Source organism: Montipora foliosa, chromosome 5, assembly GCF_036669935.1.
Source record: "Montipora foliosa isolate CH-2021 chromosome 5, ASM3666993v2, whole genome shotgun sequence".
In the NCBI taxonomy this organism is placed as follows: domain Eukaryota; kingdom Metazoa; phylum Cnidaria; class Anthozoa; order Scleractinia; family Acroporidae; genus Montipora; species Montipora foliosa.
The window spans coordinates 43,829,925-43,849,924 of record NC_090873.1 but is presented as its reverse complement, the minus strand read 5'-3'; the positions used below and the strand labels follow the sequence as shown (position 1 = coordinate 43,849,924).

At 39.4% G+C, this 20,000-nt stretch overlaps 2 protein-coding genes across 4 annotated transcripts in view; one reads left to right on the top strand and one right to left on the bottom strand.

Moving 5' to 3' along the window:
- Positions 1–15,755, bottom strand: part of LOC138004304 (uncharacterized) — a 21,203-nt gene extending 5,448 nt beyond the window's left edge. The window contains exons 1-5 of one of the 3 annotated variants that reach the window (XM_068850781.1): positions 15,148–15,755; positions 9,785–10,423; positions 5,693–5,961; positions 3,193–3,307; positions 377–499 (exon numbers count right to left, since the gene is read on the bottom strand). In XM_068850781.1, the coding sequence (XP_068706882.1) occupies positions 377–499; positions 3,193–3,307; positions 5,693–5,961; positions 9,785–10,214 (937 nt within the window). In that variant the 5' untranslated portion in view covers positions 10,215–10,423; positions 15,148–15,755. Of the gene's footprint in view, positions 1–376; positions 500–3,192; positions 3,308–5,692; positions 5,962–9,784; positions 10,424–13,173; positions 13,270–15,147 lie in introns of those variants that run through there. The other 2 variants (XM_068850779.1, XM_068850780.1) reach the window with 2 other exon arrangements.
- Positions 15,756–16,077: 322 nt separating this feature from the next.
- LOC138004306 (NPC intracellular cholesterol transporter 1-like) overlaps positions 16,078–20,000 on the top strand; it is a 13,528-nt gene continuing 9,605 nt past the window's right edge. Inside the window, exon 1 of the mRNA XM_068850782.1 lies at positions 16,078–16,270. Coding sequence (XP_068706883.1) covers positions 16,214–16,270 — 57 coding nt within the window. The 5' untranslated portion in view covers positions 16,078–16,213. The remainder of the gene's footprint in view (positions 16,271–20,000) is intronic.

The following is a 20,000-nucleotide window of genomic DNA, read 5'->3' as shown; positions in this document are numbered from 1 at the left end:
AATGAAATTTTAGTTGACTATTCTCCAGTGAGAGCGGGATATAATACCACTTGATCATGATTGAAATATGCATATGCATTGTTTTAGTAAACAAAAATGGAAGTGGTAACCAAAAGTGGCCGTCTTATCAAGTGATTGAAAACCATCTAAATTGCTCCCTCGTATTTTCTGTTTTCTTTCTTTTTTGTTTTCTTCTATGACGTCTGTATCCATTACCAGGTGTTCTTTTGGTCCTGTAATGTCCTTTTTTTGTTTTGTTTTTGCGGATCCCCTTTGAAGCACTCGCTCTCGTTTTTGCTACACTGCATCCTACGTAAAGCTCTCTCTGATGAAAAAAACGAAGTAGCTATGGCGATAAATATGAAAAATATATAACCTGTACAATTTTTCCCATCACCGTAATATCCTTGTTTACAAGAGCAACTGTACGATCCTTGGAGATTGTGACACACAGCATTAGCGCTGCACTCCGCTTGTCTTGCGGAACACTCGTCAATATCTGTTAAAAAAACAGTCTTTTTGAATTAAAAAATAAGATGGTAAATTTTTCAGATCAACTGCTTCGCCCGTGATAACTTCCACTACTACGGACGGAGAGCACTGAAACAAACCAATCATCATAACGCAGAAAAATATATACAGCAGGTGAAAAGCGCGGCAAAACGCAAGCGAGCCAATTACAATTGATTTGGCTTTTCAATGCAAGTGTCAATCTATCCAGCTGGAGACACCCATTTTAAGTCAATAATAAAGATAGAGAGAAACCAAGCTTACAGTCTTTCAAATCTAGACTACGGTGAATCAAACTTGAAGATTGTGTAAACGCAGGAACCCATGACTCGGAGCCTACAACTCTACTGTGTTCGTGTAACGGCGTTTTCACAGACCGATTTATTTTTAGATTGAATTTTCCGCGAATGAGACTCCCACAGGAGCCCGATGACCAATTACAAGAAATTAAGCTGACGCCATAAGGTCACCGAACCGGAACTGCCTTTGGTTTTTGACCTAATTCGCAGGAAAGGCTAGTCTAAAAATAGAAGGGCTAACGCTCGAAACGCTCGAAAGGGCTAACGCTCGAAACGTCAGCTTTTAGAATCTCTGTACGGTGGTCAATTTACATTATCAACTCCGTTGATAAACCAAATTTTTGTATACTACTTCCCCACCGACGCAGCACCACAGTTTCTTTAGAAACTACCCCTTCATTCTAGTCTAAAAATAAACCTACTTGTGAAAACGCCGTTTCACAGACGCTGTATGGAAGTTGCACGCTCCAGATGGGCTCCTGGTAAACGATAATTATACCTCCTGTATGATTTGTAGCTCATGAGTTCGTAGAACATAATTACCTGACTTTAAAAAAAAAAAATTAAATTTTGCAAAGTTCAGATCTTGAAATGCTTTCCGTAATATACCAAAGCAATGTTTATGGAACTCTTTTTTCTAAGGCAACAATCAATTAAATGAATTAACACCGAAAATGTTGACTCTCCAATTAACACTGCTGCATAACGCGTAAAATCAGAAATAGAGCGTTTTCAAATGACGTCACGGCAGCCATGTTGGTGTTCCAAAACAAAGATGGTGCTCAAAAGTAATCCTCTGGGAATTGAACTCTATTTTTATGCAAATAGTTTCTTTCGTTTCATCAAATTTGCATTTATTTTGGTCACGTGAGTGAAAACGCTCTATAACTACTTTTAGTATAACTTTCAGCGGTGAATATTTAACAATTATTCGCCGAAGGCGAAGTGAATATTGGTGAACATTTACCGAATCGTAGTCGAGGTAAATATTTCCCAATATTCGCTGAGCCTTCGGCGAATAATTGTTTTAGTATAATTTTCAGCGGTGAATATCAAGAAAGTGCAAAACAACGTGCTAAAACAAGATAAAAAGGCACGAAAAGTGCTTGATGTGCTTAGCAGCCGCGCCTCCAAAATGTCATATTCACTGGGTAGCGCGGTGAATATAACACTAATTCTCATTCTCAGGCTCAGTGAGTATCGGTGAATATTCACCGATAATCACTTCGCCTTCGGCGAATAATTGTTAAATAATAACCGAGAGTGAGGGCGTTTCAGCAAAATCTCAAACTGAGGCCTTGCCATATTGACCGAGCGACAGCGAGGTCAATACAGCTACGCCGAGCTTTGAGTTTTGCTGTAACGACAGAACGGTCGAGATTATTACGTTGATTTCTATATGGCTAACAGCCAATCAGAGCGAGCGTTATATCGGCCAGAAACACTAGCCATATAATGATGTGTCTTAATCACCAATTATACAAGCTTGGTAAATTCACACAAGTGTTCTCCTTTGTTTGGGCGTTATAGGCGATCATAAGAAAACGTTCTTACATCGTTTCGAGTTCCTGGCTTCACTAAGCTCAACCTACGAGACGGTAGTACGCTGGACGCGGCGTTATGGATGTTTTATTGCATTCCGACGAAGGAAGAACGCACAATATTCGGGCACGGATGCCAGTGGATATATCAGGGTTCTGCCCAATCTTGGTGCGACCGAAACAACTTGCCACGATCTCGTGGAGTGTCAAGTAACCATAGCGACACAGAGAAACAAAGATTGAAACCATGCAACTGACTGTTCTTGGCATTAAACTAGCGCATGCTCAGAGGGGAAAAGATAAGCAAAGCAAATTCATGGATTGAAGCACATCCGACTTCATGTGTCGCTCGTTAAAGGTCAGCAAAGCTGCGTTGACTTTCTCGAACTATCGATAACGACTATAAGAATTGAAAGCCGTTGATCAGAATACCAAAAAGTCCTGTTCTGGCATGCTTTCCAAGAAACATGTTGCAATACGCGCCTAACTGTGATGTGCGAACTCAGCTGTTTTCGACGGAAAATCCAACTTTTCTACGCGTTGGCTAGGGGATTGGAACATCGGCAACAAACTTGCAGGATACAATGGAAGGGAAGGAACGAACTCCCTCTAAGCCCAAATTTTTTTCTAGTATGGTATTAAATTAGCTTTATTGGGAAATTAAAGAGTTATCTGAATCTGGTATATCATTCTCACATTCGCTCAATTAAAGCTTCACTCCATTTCTCGTTTTCCGTTTTCGTTTTTCGTGGTACTAAATTCTCTCTCTAATGAAAAACCACCATACAGGGTAGTTTGAACCGCTCTTAATTAATGACATTAATATCTTACTATCCACGTACCAGTTTCACAGTGTTCACCACAAAATCCAGAGCCACACAAACATCGGTAACCTCTCTCGGAGAATCCTGCCTGACAGGTTGAATTGTTTTGACAAAGACGCTGATCGCAAGGATTCTTGAAGAAAAGTAAAAGTATAACCCGAGTCTAAGTTGCATTCATGTGACTCGTGAACCATTTACGTTTAAACGGTTTTATACCTCATGATCTCTTGAGCAGACATATTTTGCTATGTTCTTTCGAGATTTTCATTTTATTCGCCGCACAACTGAGCTCAGTAAAATTTATCCCACGACCGAGTCTTTGGGTCCATCGCGAAATTTCATAGTTGTTTCTTGTTTTTTGAAGAGCTTTTGCATTGCAAAGGAATTTGTGTGATTCATGTGACGAACAAAGGTTGGCCCATGCATCAGGCCTCCTTAATGAAATCGCTGCACTTCTACGATCAAGCTAGCTCAAGTTGCGTTTAGCTTAACCGTCTGTTTGCAGAGCAAGAAAAGTGAAATATCCAATAGGTTACTGTGTCATTGTCCGGCAGTGATGTTTTATACGAGACGTAAAATTGTTTGACTGTTTGTTGTCGTAGTGTTAAATCGGTCTCTGGATCTTCATTGAGGAGACGTGATGAAGTCGCCCCGGCCATAAAGTAGCGGCTTTGTGTTGGAATCTAGTTTAAGGATATAAAGTTTTTTCTCCTCAGTTGCTAAGCTACACACGTTCTGGAATTCCTTGCTAGCAGAGGTCTCTTTTGTTTTGCCTTCGCTAGGCAAAGAGAACTCAAAAGTCACTGTGTTGAGCATGTGCGACGGTTACGTAGCGACCAAATCGTCACGTGACACTTCATGTTGTGTGGGCTCACCTTGCATACGGCGGCTGCGCCCGCAGTACGAGTGGCAGTCAAAATTTGGCTGTCCTTCCGAAACGACGCAATAATAGCCTTTTTTTCCAAAGCTAACAAAAATAAAGGCAATGCTAAAGTTGCTTTACCTCTTCTAATAGTTTATAAGTTGAGAATTTCGGGTTTAATTTGACGAGGAACCGCATATTTTGCTATTATCCTACCTGGCGACACTCCACGAACTACGAGCGCCTTTCCATGCCGGAGCCTGTGACCAATTTTTGACGCCAAATTGCAAGCTTGGACAAACAAAATGTTTCATATTTTTCACTTTTTACAGTCTGACATGGTTTTGGAAATTATAAGTCCTTTTTCCTGAATATTTAATGCTATCTCCAGTGAGATAAATGGCCTTATTTCAATGCTATTCCTGTTAACTTTCATTGAAGTTTGGACAGTAAAGTTTTTCCCGCCTGCTGAATCTTGATTGGTCAATCAAATTTCAGGCGCGCCAGCCGTATACAAGACACGCTTAAGGGGGGAGACTCTTAACTACAAAGCTGTTGCTATGTAAAACTTTTACCCGTCATATCTTTGATGTCTGAATATCAAAGAACAATCCCTTTGGACACAGATGTTCTATAGAAGGTCTCTTGTACTTTTCGAACGACAGCCATATTTGGCAAGTCACGTGACCACGGCAGAAAAAGCGCTAAAACTTAAATTATTAACTTTTTACAATAATGAATACAACACCAATGTTCGGAGAGCATTGTTTGGCACGTCTTGACGTAAGGATTTGTTGAAATTGTGCTTATGACGAAAATTACCCTGCTTTGAAGGAGTTTTTAACACACTTTGTTTGATTGCGTTTGTGTTGAGAGATAAAACGGAAAATCGATATGTTGGATTATAGAGAATGTTTTGATCTTTCCTCTTCGCCCAAAAAACAGCACCGAAGAAGTTGCTCCATCGAGTTTTAGTTTTTTTTCGTTCTTTTTGACTGTCTGGGACTTTTAACTATCAGCGCATGCGTCGTGATTTTTTTCCGCTGTTTCGGTCTGCGTAGCAGTGTCGGCAGTGGAAAGCGTCGAAAACAAATTTTCCCGATTAGCCCACCGTTTTGTCAGTGCTGAAGAAGCCAATACTGCCTTTTTCTGGTGCCTGGGCATACCTTTAACCCGCTTAGCCCATAGCTTAACCCAGAAACCTCAAGAAAACGAAACGTTGTTGCAACAGACAAAGGTTTTTCACAATTTTATATTTCCCGTCATTTTGGCGGCAGTCCGACCAGCAATGTGATCGTCCTTAGCAACAGGTTTGTAGTTAAGAGTCTCCCCCCTTAACAACAGCAGAATAACTGTAAAGGAATGCGCGGAACACAACGGGCTCAAATCACAGTCAGCAAACATATCATGGGCCATGCGGTTTGAAGAGTGCCGTCCAAGATTGCTGACGGTGGTTCAATCAGAGTGGGTTTCGAGCCATGGCAGAGGTCTATTTTCCTGTAATTGTCAGCCCAGCGAACGCAGAAGAAAAGAGACCTCTGCTAAGAAGTTCTGGAACACTCTAGAAGAACTAAAGTAACGACAATTGCCAATTCAGAGAAAAGTGGGAATCAACGCTGATCATTAATTTCAGGAAGAGCTTATTCGGCTACTTACTGCCATTATTCCATGGTAAAAATAATCCTCCCATATCTGCAGGTCGCCCGGATGTCCGTAGTGAGTGGAATTGTTGAGTTCACAAGTTGTTGATGATGCGCCTGGTTCGCCTATGATCTTCATATTGAAACTGACACAGTTGTCTTCCATGTAACAGAGGGCTTCGCAAAAATCCCCTTCGATGTTTTCAATTGTACGGATCACATGACTCACCAGTCGCCTGCTTTGAAAGGCACCATCGGATTTGAATTCCATATAGCGACACGGTTCTAGGAGAAAGAAAACAGCTTTGAGAAAAACCGAGCTTGCATAACCACACAAAAACCGAGAAAGTGACCACGACAATAAAGTACAGCTTTTTTATTGAGAACTTTTTCGGGTAAATATCTTTTTTTAGTTTGTTATTGAGATTCCCACACAAATTCTTAGAATTTTTCACCCTTTGAGTCTGGGCTGTCTGTGGTGAGCTCAGCGAATTTATTATGTAAATGAAATACTAAGTCATTTCACGAAAGGCATCGGAAGGCGCAATTTTCATATGTAACCGTAGCAACAGTGATCTTTTCACGTGTGAAAATAACATGTTATCATGTTTTCGCGCGAAAGCTCACTTGGTATTTCATTTGTGTTTATAATAAAATCCTTTTTCCTTTGACCCTCGCATAAATCTTATCCTTGTTATTTCTCACAGCCCAGTTCAGTTTTTGTTTTTTTGTTTGGAATCGTTGTTTGAAGACGAGAATATCAACAAGTCAGACATTTCATAAGTGGGTTAATTAAGTAGCTTCCATTTCGTTTTGTGGAGTTCCATGAAATAGGCCATTTCCGAGTTCATGTCTGCCTCCTCTTCAAAGCGAGTCTAAGTGCGAAGTTTTTGTTGTGAAAATTAGTTTTCATTCATATGTAAAGTAGAACTAATTACCATCACAAAAACTTCGCACTTAGACTCGCTTTGAGGAGGAGGCACACATGAACTCGGAAATGGCCTATTGTAGTTGAACTTAGTGATTGGTTTAAAAACCTCGTGCCAGTTTATCAACCAATGGGAAGGAAAACCAAAACTAATTGCGACTTGCACGCGCAAATTTTCATGCGCTTTGAGCAGTTACATGGAATTGCTACGACTTTGGATTAATCCATTGCGCTGCTTGCACCCGCTGTGATTGGTCGAAGTAATAATAATAATAATACCAAAACTTCTTAGCAGCACGAAGTAAGATATCGCTTTGATGATCCATACGATGTTTTTGAAATTCATATTTAATCAATACATGTTTCGGATGAAACATCATCCATCGTCAGTTGACAAATGAGAAATAAACTAAAGTTGAGCAATAAATAGTGTAACAAAGTGAGATATAACATGAATAATTAAGGATGAAGGCGAGAACAGAATAAAAACATCCAACCACGAAACAAAACAGAAAAAACCAAACTGTTAAAGCTAAGAAAAGAAACTAATTAGTATGAAAGGGATAAATTAAGATGTTTGACTTGGGAATTTAAAGATGGCTGCTCCCAAAGGATATGCATGGCTTCTTTGATTTTCAATTGGAAACGTGTGGAAGCAGAGTCGAGGATTTTAAAACAGTCTTCTGAACACCGGGAGCGACAATTTTCAGAACCTCTCAAGTGCTTAAATATGTGGGAATGTTTGTCGGAGGCGAGATGTTCACGGATGCGAGTGGCGAAGTGTCTATTGGTTTCACCAATATAACAGGCATTACAGCCTGCACATGAAAACTTGTAAATGACTCGCGATCGTAAACCCGCAGGGATAGGATCCTTCGCCCCAAACCAACTCCTAATTTTAAACGGGGTGAACACCAACTTAATTTGCAGCAACCTGGAAATTAAGTTGGTGTTCACCCCGTTTAAAATTAGGAGTTGGTTTGGGGCGAAGGATCCTATCCCTGCGGGTTTACGATCGCGAGTCATTTACAAGTTTTCATGTGCAGGCTGTAATGCCTGTTATATTGGTGAAACCAATAGACACTTCGCCACTCGCATCCGTGAACATCTCGCCTCCGACAAACATTCCCACATATTTAAGCACTTGAGAGGTTCTGAAAATTGTCGCTCCCGGTGTTCAGAAGACTGTTTTAAAATCCTCGACTCTGCTTCCACACGTTTCCAATTGAAAATCAAAGAAGCCATGCATATCCTTTGGGAGCAGCCATCTTTAAATTCCCAAGTCAAACATCTTAATTTATCCCTTTCATACTAATTAGTTTCTTTTCTTAGCTTTAACAGTTTGGTTTTTTCTGTTTTGTTTCGAGGTTGGATGTTTTTATTCTGTTCTCGCCTTCATCCTTAATTATTCATGTTATATCTCACTTTGTTACACTATTTATTGCTCAACTTTAGTTTATTTCTCATTTGTCAACTGACGATGGATGATGTTTCATCCGAAACATGTATTGATTAAATATGAATTTCAAAAACATCGTATGGATCATCAAAGCAATAATAATAATAATAATAATAATAATAATAATAATAATAATAATAATAATAATAATAATAATAATAATAATATTAAACTTTATTTATAGAGTAATCACTGAAAAAGTAGTGGCCCTCAGAGGTAATTACTTTGGTATTTGTTTTACGACACTCAATTGAAAAACGCTCTGAAGTCTGAAACAAAATCCAGGCTCAAACGAAACTCGGACCCATGCGTTGTACACATGCTCCACCACAACTAAACCTTTACAGGAGGCGTTGACTAGTCAATGATGAGCTCCTGACCACTAGTCCTAGGCCCCTGACCTTTAAAACAACCTCTTTAATACAACTCTAGATGTATGCATTTTCATTTGAAAGTTTGTTAGCGAATAACTTTTTAGAGCCCGCAGACCAGCGGGAGATATTGCAATTGCAGTTTCATTTTTGTCTGAGGTTTTTACCGTAATTAATTTAAGTTACTGAATTGAATTGAACACAATGTCCATTCGGGATCTACAATCCGGGTCAAAAGACTTCGGGTCAAATTTTGGGCGAAAAGTAGAAAATCTACTGTACATGCTTCCCGTCATCGTTGTATGAGCAACGCGTGTTCTTCTTTCGCTGGCTTTTTCGAGCTCCCCTTCCCCCCAGACAATGTTGAAACATGCGAGCGATTGATGAACGGATCTTGATTTCGGAGACCGTGAAAAATCAACATTGTAATGGGGGGAGGGGAAAAAGTGGGAATTGTCCTAACAGTTTTGACCAGAATTGTAGATAAACGACCTGTAATAGCATCCCAGGAGTCCTAAGGAGCAGGAATGGAGAAGTAGCGAGAGCACACGCCTCCCACCAATGTGTCACCTGGTGTCACCTGTGAGTCGAGTTCGTTGGTTCTCTTCTCTGCTCCGAGAGGTTTTTATCCGGGTACTCCGATTTTCCTCTCTCCTCAAAAACCAATCTACTGTTTAATATGTGTTGATTTGATTATACTTGATTTCTGACCCCAATTAGTGTCTCAGCGCTAAAGACACTTGAGGTAAACAAATTTTATTATTATTATTATCATTATCATTATCATTATCATTATCATTATCATTGTCATTGTCATTGTCATTGTCATTATCATTATCATTATCATTATCATTATCGTCACGTTGTCGTTATCGTTATCGTCATCGTTATCATCTTCATTGTTATCATTATTATTATTATTATTATTATTATTATTATTATTATTATTATTAACTCAATGGGTCGAGCATCCGACCGGTATTACGGAGGTCGCAGGTTCGACTCCTGCCTATGACTCTACTTTTCAGATCTCCTTTCCCCCGTCGCCGTGAAACTACAATCTTGGACAAAATAAAATGGAACAGAAATGCCCCCTCTCCCCCAAATCAAGGATGAAGGTGCGTGAAGGCCAAAACGCGCCATTTTCCCATCACTGATTTTGGGGGGAGGGGTGGTCTCAATGTTCCATTTAATTTGTCCAAGATTGTAGCATCCCAACCTCTTTACTAGTATTACAAACGGAGCGAAACTTGGAGTTTCGCGTATTGTAATTGTCAAACACGTCTTCGTACATCCAGTGCGCTTGCGCGTGGGCTTATAATTGTTAAATATTGACAAGATTTATCTCACCCTCAGGTTGTTTCAGTAGTTCCATTATTTGATCTTGGGATAATGCTACATCGTATATTTGCATCTGGGCGATCCTGCCTTTAAAACATCGTTGGCCATTCAGCCTCGCTCCCATTCTGACATTTTCTTGTGTCCCTAGTTCCACACCAGCTCCTATATTTCCTGATGTTACCAGAGCTCCATCAACCCACACCTTTATTTCACCAGTGTTATTGTCATAGGACGCACCAACGAACTTCCATCCACCTACTAAGGAGGTGTGCTTGAAATAAGCTTGCTCGGTGAAATCACGACTGTTGAACCTTGCGAACAATTCCTTGTCGAATACCCAAAGATGGACTCCATATTGGGCACTGCCAATTTTGTAGTTGAAGATAGGTCCTTGTGGTCCACCTTGAGGGTCATAATACAGCCAGCAAAGCATTGTCATGGAGTATCGTACATCTAATGCTCCCCCTGGGCTGTTGGGAAACTCGATGTAGCTGTTTGAATTTCCGAAGAATTCATACGAGCCGCTTTCCTTTCCATGGGGACATGGAGCTAGACTAACCCCATGAGGGATCCCAGGGGCTGTACGGTTCTTGATGTCGCTTGTACCATACGTGGCATTAAGAGGGAACAAGACAACGGGTTGTGGAACTAAAGACAACAATAAGAAGCCACGCAGCTTAGCTGTATTATGTTGTAACTTAACGTACGTTTCGGAGATAATCTTCTAACACGCTCTTCATTGAAACAGAAGGATGATCACAAGCTTACAACGTGATACTGATGTGACGGTGTTTTCAGTAGCGACAACAAAGCGACAACCTTGACAATATAATATATAGATCTAGCCGAGCCTAAAAGCGAAGCTCACAGGTTATTTAGCCTTACTGCTTGTAGGGTTAGCGAAAATAAAAGGTTTCGAATTGTCCGCGTTTTGAAATTTCCGATTTCTGCTTTAATAATTAAATCATGCAGTTCTTTGCTTTCTTCTATAGAAAAATTCATTTCCTAACTAGTGAATTCCACGGTAAATTTTACACTAAAAACCGATATCGCATGAATCACGAAGCGATGAGTACGATATCGGTTTTTCCAATGAAATTTACTTCGAATTCGTTAGTTTGGCAATGAACTTTCTTGAACCGCATGAGTTTTAAAAGAAGACGCCTGCGAGGGCGTATCCGTGGAATACGCAAACAGTTAACACGAATTGTCCAGTAACCGTGAACTTCAACTACAGGTAAGCTTCGGAAAATGGCTAGAGATTACCAGAACAATAAATCTGTAACATAACTTGAAGTTGTTTGTTGTAGAAACTCATTGTTAATGTTAATAAAATTTGCAAATGCAAACAACGAAGCCCTATTAGCGGGTTATCAGGATACGGAATTATTTATTTATTTATTTTTTTGAAGGAGACTGTATTCAAATCCCTCAGTTTTACTTGCTTCCTTAACTCCGTTCATCCAAAATTTACAATATCAGTCTTAAATCATCCGGAAAACTTATTACAAATCACAGTTCAACAACTTATCATCCTGGGACAGTTGTTCAAAAGCCGATTAACGCTAATCTCTGGTTAAAAATTAACAAAGGAGTTTTATACTCTACTCTCAAATGCTATTCAAGGCTGATATTCGGTAAAACTTTACATTAGAAGTCAATCTTGAAAAACAAAAATAAGCAAAGGAAACTTTCACCAAAACGTTGAAAACATAGACCGTATTCATAAATGGCGGCTAAGTAATTATTCTTTTGTCTTTATGCTAATCATCGTCACTAGCCTCGTTAGCACGAACAAAATTCAAAAGAATCTTTGCTCCAAAGTGAGGCTAGCGAGGATGATTAGCACAAGGACAAAAGAATAATTTCTTGGTCGCCATTTATGAATACGCTCTATGAAAGAAAAGTTTACGCTAATCTTGGATTAAGTTAATCGGCTTTCGAACAACAGGGCCCTGTATTCGAAGTCCGGTTTCGTAATCCTGGTTTAGTTCCTTGCAAACTGTTTAATCTGTCGTGGCGAAGACAAAAAGACACTTGTTCCTTGAAAACTGTTTAAATCTGCCGTGGCGAAGACCAGAAGACAACATCTGTACTCTATTTCTCTCAACACTCAAACATCTAAAATTCACCAATTGCGTGTTCTATAGTCCAGTGCAAAGTTCTAATTTTACAATTCCATAATCTTGATTTCAGTATTAGAGTAACTTGGTACCAAACCTTCCACAATAACTTGAAATCTCGTTAAGAAAAAAGCTTAAATCCAGTAGTCCAGTCCCGGTTCAAATCGTCAAAACTCTCTCTGTCATCGAATTCAAAACTCAACAAGAGCTACAAGAAGTAAATAGTTTTCAGAAACTACAAAAGTTCGTCATGATTCTACACTCAAGCTGAACAAAAAACTATCAAAAACGAAACCAAAAAACCCAATTGATCACTTCTCGAGAGAACAAAGAGCCGAAACTGTTCTATGCCTGCCTCTTATGGCACTGAAAAAAGTACCGTACGTAGTACAATGGTACTTGACCGTAGCCCTTGGCCGAGAAACTAATCTTAGCCAAAATGCCGAGAAGCGATCAGGATACGGGATATTTAGGTAAAAAAAATTGTAGGGATACGGGATTTTTGGCTGGGAAGGGGAGGGGAGGGGAGGGGGAATTGAGGAGATACGGGATATTTTTAAAAGTAAGAACGCATTGCGTACGTGTGGTAGTGCAGTAAATTGACAGTGTTTTTTTTCCATCACTGTCAACTGAGCTGCGTTTTGTCTTTTCAGGAGATTCAAGTTTTCCTTGCGTAATATGTAGCTCTAATAGTGCACGATATTGTTTGGTATCGTAAATGAAAAAAAAAAACATATTTGCATGCAAATTAATTAAAACCCTTACAAATCATTTTGTTTTGCTCGCGCATCAATAACGACCACAGCTCCGAAGACGTTATCCCAAAATATAACTGAGTTGTCGGTATCAGGAAGTACTTGTTCCTAGTCGCACCGAATCTAGAATGTGCATTGACTGACTATAGTTTAAACTAGCATAAACGGGAGTGGAAATATAGCGAGGGCATTAAATATTAATCAGTGCATATACTATTAAAACTGCCGAGCTTGATATATATGCAGATTTTTTCAGTTCTCTGGCAATTTTAATGTCTTATTTCTATTAAACTTTTAGTCAAGATTCTTACAAACTATATAGGAGGTCTAACAGTAATTTTGGTGTTTTCGTTTTAAGTAGCTCTTGAGTAGTTCAAGCTGTAAATTTAACCCTAACCCTAACCCTAACCCCTAACCAAACTTTCCTTCTGTTTTCGCATACAACTCGCCCTTTTTGCGCCCAACGTAATGATTACTGCAAACGCTACCAAAATAAAAGATAAAATTAAAGAAAACTTACCGATCACACAAGCTTTATAAGTCGTAAAAGAAGAAAGAACGAACATAATCACAAACGATAAATAACTCATTGTTGATTAAAAACAGGTGAACATTGAGATGTTCTGCCGTTTCGATAATTATAAATTGGCGTTGCTCAGTAACGAGGAAGGTTGATAATTAGAAATATCTCAGGGCAACCTAAAACCGTCATCGCCATAAATTTTGTCGCCACGGAAACACCATACTCGTCAAATGATTGAGACCAAACGCTTCCGTAACTAGCTCATGTTTTTTTTTTTTACCGTATACTTCTGGTCGAGTTGTTACCTTTTTTTGCATCGGAGTAGTTCTGCCAGCGTCGCGCTCGGCGACAGCGTTGTTGAAGAGGATCGCAAGGATCTATTAATTAAAAAGGTCTGGAGCGATCTCGAACCAACAAAGAGATTGTATATGTATGGTGCATGAAATAAAATTAAAACTGAAGAGAATAACTGGATACTGAAGGACATGACTATACAGTCACAGATCTCTTAAAGCCCGGTGAGTGTAGATATGAGGGACGTAGACTGGTTCAGGTAGCTCGTATTCACATATTTTCTTTAGTGGAGTGTGCTTAAGGACGGTGCCTACTAATTCAAAGGTATTTTTGCCCCGGTTATGATTATGCAGGAAATGTAGATCTTAACAAGTGTTATTGAAATCCAAAAAGAAAATTGGGGGTAGCCACGCATTTTTTTGAGATATTTTTAGAAACAACACAACTCTTTTTAAATTTAAAAACATGTTTCGACAGAAACTTCTGTCATCTTCAGTTTAAATTACAAAGTACAGAGTTGAATATATAGTGTGAACCAAAATGCTAATTAACTATAAGAACAAAAAAAAAACATGACAATGTAAAAAAAATTACAAAGAAAGTTTTAAATTAACATGATAAAGTTGATGATTAAGTGTAGGTTTCTTCCATTGAATATGAATCGCTTCTTTTATCTTAAGTTACATGGAAGGTGGTAGAAGCGTGATCAAGGATGCTGAAACAGTCATTAGAGCACAAAGTGCGGCAATGCTCAGAATTCTGTAAATGTTTAAAAACGTGCGAGGTCCTATCACTGAAAGTGTGCTCACGTACGCGCGTAGAAAAATGCCTGGTAGTTTCGCCGACATAGCAGGCACTACAGCCCGCACACAAAAACTTGTATACCACACCTGTTTCAGCATCCTTGATTACGCTTCTACCACCTTCCAACTTAAGATAAAAGATAAAAGTTTTCATCGCATGTGTACAATAATTCAGACGAGTTGGTGCACAAATTCAACGCTTTTGAGTCAACTTGTGCTGTTGAATTCTATACTGTGGTTGACACTTCCCGATCTGCAGTGCACAACACCCCGTGTCCGCTGCACTGGGTACGCGATAGCGAGGCAAAGAGTTGAACCCGGATCGACGGCTTCACTTTGCAGTTTTCGATATCCACTAGACTAACGAGACAACCTCCCGGAAAATCGAATTTTTTAGAGTATTGAAATAGTAGTACCCAGCAAAACAATTGAAAGTTAACCGCCTTCAACGGGGTTTTAAACCTAAATACTGTAGATCAGCGCGGCATAGCTTAGAAACGCTATTTCTTATTGAACTAAACTAAAGCTGTAATTCTGCATGTTTTCATTCTTTTTAGAGCGGTACTTGTCAATATTAACATGGGATATTGCGTCGTGCCGGTAATTGTTACGAAATGTCCAATGTCAGTTTGAGTGATGGAAATAAGTGTTGACCTTATTCAACGTTCGTTTCCTCTGTCACTTTAAGCCGGGTTGCGTGGAAGTCTTATTGAGTTGCATCGTGGGACTGTTTTGGGGACGAGGCACTCTTTCAAACTCTTTATGCAGTCGTTTACTCTGCAAAGCAGAGTACAATAACAATTAAATTCGGGTTAAATCTTTATAACGTACGTTGTTAGTAAGTAAACGTCGTATGTACCACGATCTCACTGACCTTTTGATCAAATCTTTTCGTTTTCCAGACAATTTTGCACCTTGGCAAGCGAGCCATCATTTTAAACTTGCTTTAGGAAGCTCAGCTCCTGGTATATCGCTTTCTTGCAATTTGAGTTCTTGCTCTGCGCACGCCCCTTCCCACGATGCAATTTAAGAACGCTTTCAACTCTGTTAGAATACGTGCTCCAATATCATGACTTAACTAGCCAACGTAACCACATATATAACCGCAACACTTTTAGTAGTTTAATCATGTGTTATCTATACGTTAGTAGAAAACCTCTCAGGAAATCACCGTAGTTTGTATAATGGTATTTTGCCAAATACGTGAACTTGATTGAAACTGTATATAGATCACCTGCCTTTATTTGAGCATATAAAAGAAAGCTTTATATTCAATAAAAATCAGTTGTTACTCCTACTTGTGTGCGATGCGTATGTCCTTATTGTGAACATGACGACATCAGTAAACCTAACAAACTCTGTTTCCCGAGCAACCTGTTTCGTTGGTTTTTGGATTCTTTTAGAAGAACTGATGTCTGTTTTCATAAGTTTATTCGTCATTGTTAAGTCACACCGAGTCCGATTTGTCAAGCACTGAGATAAACCCCGTCTTGGTAAGATTAATCGACCCCTGAGCCATTTGTGGTTAATTAATTAACCCGTCAACCTCAAAGCCGAGAAGACCCTGGGAACGAGGTTGATTAACCCCTTCACTACTCGCAGCTCCGCCATTACATTTAAAAAAACGATGATATATAGATATTTTGCAACTTTTTCTCTTGCTTTCCTTCATGTGGTAAGCACACCACTAATCATACGATGGTACAGAACGCATGCGCCTTCTTAAAAAAGAAGGAAAACATTGTTTGGAACCCCGGCATTTTACAGGTTCCACTGGTTCCACAGGTTACACTGACGTCACTGCTAATCTATCTCAAAAAATCCTGTGGTTGAAATAAATTGTCGTGTAGCCCCAAATTACGACAATTCTTCTTCAAGAAAAGGAGAGACGCAGTTTCGGAAGCTACAAAGTCGTCTTTGATAAGCTTTGATGATCAGTCATGTTGCTTCGTTCGGCGATGCTCGTGTTTCTGTTGGCCATATTGTTCGATGCTCAGGTAAGCATATTTGTCCTCGAAGTGCATGTTTTAATCTCAGAGCAAGTGATAACTTCATTTGACAAACACAGTGTGCAATGTATAGTTTTATCTTTGAAGGAACAGCTCTTTAAACACCGTTCATGATCCAAAAGGAGATCGAAAGTAGAAGCAATCGAGATCTCGGAAAGCCGCACCAAAAACTCGAGAACGAAACCCCATTGAAATCCTTTTCAAATCGATGCTCAGCGTAATAACTAGATGTTTGCTTGTACGTTGTTTAGATCTAATAGCTGTTAATATTGAGCGTCCGCAATTACTTTGTCCACGCACCGATTCTTAACCTTTTTTTTCAGTTTTGCTTTTTGTGATTTATGTTATCTATCTGTGCTTGGATCTTAGATCGGGTTATGCCCAAAGCGACGTCCTTTCTCTAACTTAAGAAGGATCCCTCTTTAAGGATTGCTTGATCACCGTGAAAAGGCATGGCTGGGCTTGGCCCAGCTTGTACTGCAGTCAAACTAAACAATGAGATGTAATTAAGACAGGGGCACCCGACGAACAAATTAAGCCAAAAGCCTTTGAGAGACATTTGTTTTTATCACACAGAAGAATTTGATCTGTCCGGATATCTTAGTTGTTAGCTGAAAATTGAAGTGTCCGAAAACTTTAGGGATTGAAATCTTCATTTCAGAAATTGTGAACGTGACCTTCCAGGGAACCATTTGCTCATCCGAAACTCGTAGATGACCTTTTTAAGTGCCAAAAATTGCAAAACTTTTTCCGGAAGGGACTAATTTTCCCTGGTTGCCGAATCTCTTAGGTGATATTAGTAAAGAAATCTTTAGCTGTTTGCAACCTAAAACCGAAATTCTTAGAACAGTTTGACTCTCCCGAACACATATTTCACCGAAGATTATCGCTGGGTGCCCCTGAACTAAATTTGCGGTACATTGAACTAAAACGGCTTGATGGACAGTTTTCTGGTTGTGCCAGATGTCATTTCCCCATTATTTCCTCCAGATATGGTCATATTGGGCTACAACGTAGCGGGACGTTGTCCTGCATGTGTGCACAGAATGGATCATCTTGTTAAGGCGTTAATGTCCATAAATTTACTTATTAAAATGTCTCAATTTGATACTTAACACGAAGTGTAGTCATAAGTCTAAGCACTTGCTACCTGTCTGATAATAGTCATTGCAACGTATTAAACACAAGTCAAAGTGTGACGTGTATTTAACTAGTGAATGATAGATAACAAACACATGTTAATGAAACAGAGTTTCCGTAAATTCAGGTTGTATTTTTTAAAATTCTTGGCTTGCACGTGACGTCACTGTATTTTCCATATTTGGGTATCCGCCATGTTGGGGTTCCACCGCGGGTAAAATTTACATGTGTTTATTAGGTTCACGAGTAGGTGACTACGTGACCAAGAATATTAGTGGTTGTATTATGATAGCATCCATGTATTATGATAGCATAACCGCAATGTTATCGTATTTCGATATTGCATCATAGCTATTGATGTAAAGGCTTTTAGGGCAGATTCAATGACGATCGAACGAGTGTAGTAGGCTTTGAAACTGAGTAAAATAAAAACGCAATTTTAAAACAGAAAGATATACAGTCGTTTTGATCGGAAACCAGCGCCTGGAGATATTCCCGCGCACTACCCATTTCCAAGAACAAAAATAAATAAGTGTAAAGGCTAGCGTTATTTTAGGTTAGGGAAAATGAACCTGTTTATCTTGACTTATAGAGCGGAGTTTAGGAGACTCTTTGTGAGAAGGCGTACACAGTCACGGACATATGACGCAATTTCAAAGTAACTGTTCCCTGAGTAACATCACGTGGCATTGAGAACTGACAAAATGTACAAGCCAAAAAGGTCTGTCGCGAACGTTGGCGTTACATTGCGTGATTTTGAAACTCAAACTGTAAGCTATTGGAAATATAGTCTCGGTGAACTTTATACCTTTTTTGTGTACTGTATGAGAAGAGAGTTTCGGAGACAACGTGTCAAGCCAGAATCGTCGGAAAATAAATAACTTTAAAATTGCATCAAGCGTGTGGTTATTTGTCGCGAGACCCGTTCACGACAGGTCTATTCTTGCCAATTATTCACTGGATTCAAATTATGTGGCGCATCGCTGAGCGCAATAATGTGAGCGGTGGATGACCCTCATCTACAATTTTCTCTCTTCATGAATCCAGGTGCATCCTTGTTCTTGCCTAGCCGATTTTCTCGACGTAACCTCGCTAGCTATGTGGCCTGTGGTGTTTTGCAGAACACCTTTAACTCGTTACGGCGTGCTTGAAAAATCTCGTAACATTCAAGTATTCGAATCGTTGAGATTGTCTTTGTGCCTTCGACTCAAGCAATTCCGATACTAAAACACAAATGCACCGATAGATCAAATTCGATATATTAAAATTCAGTCCTAAACAAAAGGCACCATCTCGAGGCTTTGGGGAATAAACTCATACAAATCTTTCTATTTATTCCCCAGAGCCTCGAGATGATGCCTTTTGTTTAGGACTGAATTTTAGGCCGCGTTCGATTGACCCTATTCCGGAATAAGAATACGTGGAGCGATGGTTAAAACGGTATGTTTGGCGCGTTTCGAAGCAGCAAGGATAATAAAAATATGTTTAAAATAGCATTTTAGCAGATGTTTGACAATTTTAATGTGAATCTCCGTAAAAACGAAGGATTTCTAACTTATATTCCATGAATTCCTATTCCGGAATACGGCCAATCGAACGCACCCTTCATATATCGAATTTGGTCTATTTTACACATGAGCCCTCTGAATGGATCTAATTACGTTTTCACAATGCAGTAAGGCCGAGTCGTTTAATTCGGGTTTCATCGTAACAGTCTGCAACCAATGAGACTGCTCAGCTCACAGTGCAGTGATGTCTTCAGTTACGGCAACGTTCAAACGACAATACCTGTCTACCTATTTCCAATTCTATCCCATCACCTGTTGAGAGCTACCATGGAGTTTAAAGGAACAAGGGAAATTCAGGCTGGCCATTTACTTTCATGATCCAACAAGGGACCTTAAGTTATACTTCGCAACAAGAAAACATGTGCCCTCATTTCCAGGAGGCTCTCACTGTTGCCATCTTGTATGTGTTACCTACTTTATTGTTATCTATTTCATTGTTAGGGGTTGCAAAACCCATTTGATGATGTATACTCACTCTCAGTCTTCGGCATAGCACACTGTTTGTGAGTTGGAAGCTAAAAGAAATTATTCATGAAACATGACAATGACAATGACAGTGGCAACAAGTTTATTCAAGATGCCAAAATATGTATATGTATATATGTAATTAAAAAGGACATCTTGAAAAGGAAAAACTAGAGTTCGACCCTATGAAGTTTCTCTAAATAAAAGTATAAAACATATATAGACTATGCATGTGCAACTGATAAAATATATAGAACATGGAATTGAAAATTATCTACAAAAGAGTTGCGTACTGACAATCAATAATAGCGATAGTTATAGTTAGAAAGATAGTTATAGTTATAGTTAAAAAGCGCTTGAGTGCACTCTCAAAAGGGCTCGGGCTCCCAGCCTCAACACTGGTAGGCTATTCCAGTTCCACACAAATTCTAAAAAGAAAAAGAGTATTTATATGGATTGCACTTCGCTGTCTTAGCGTATAGCTCATACGGGTGGTTTGCACTGGTTGAATTGCTCTTGGTAAACTCAAAGAGGTCGTCAAAGTT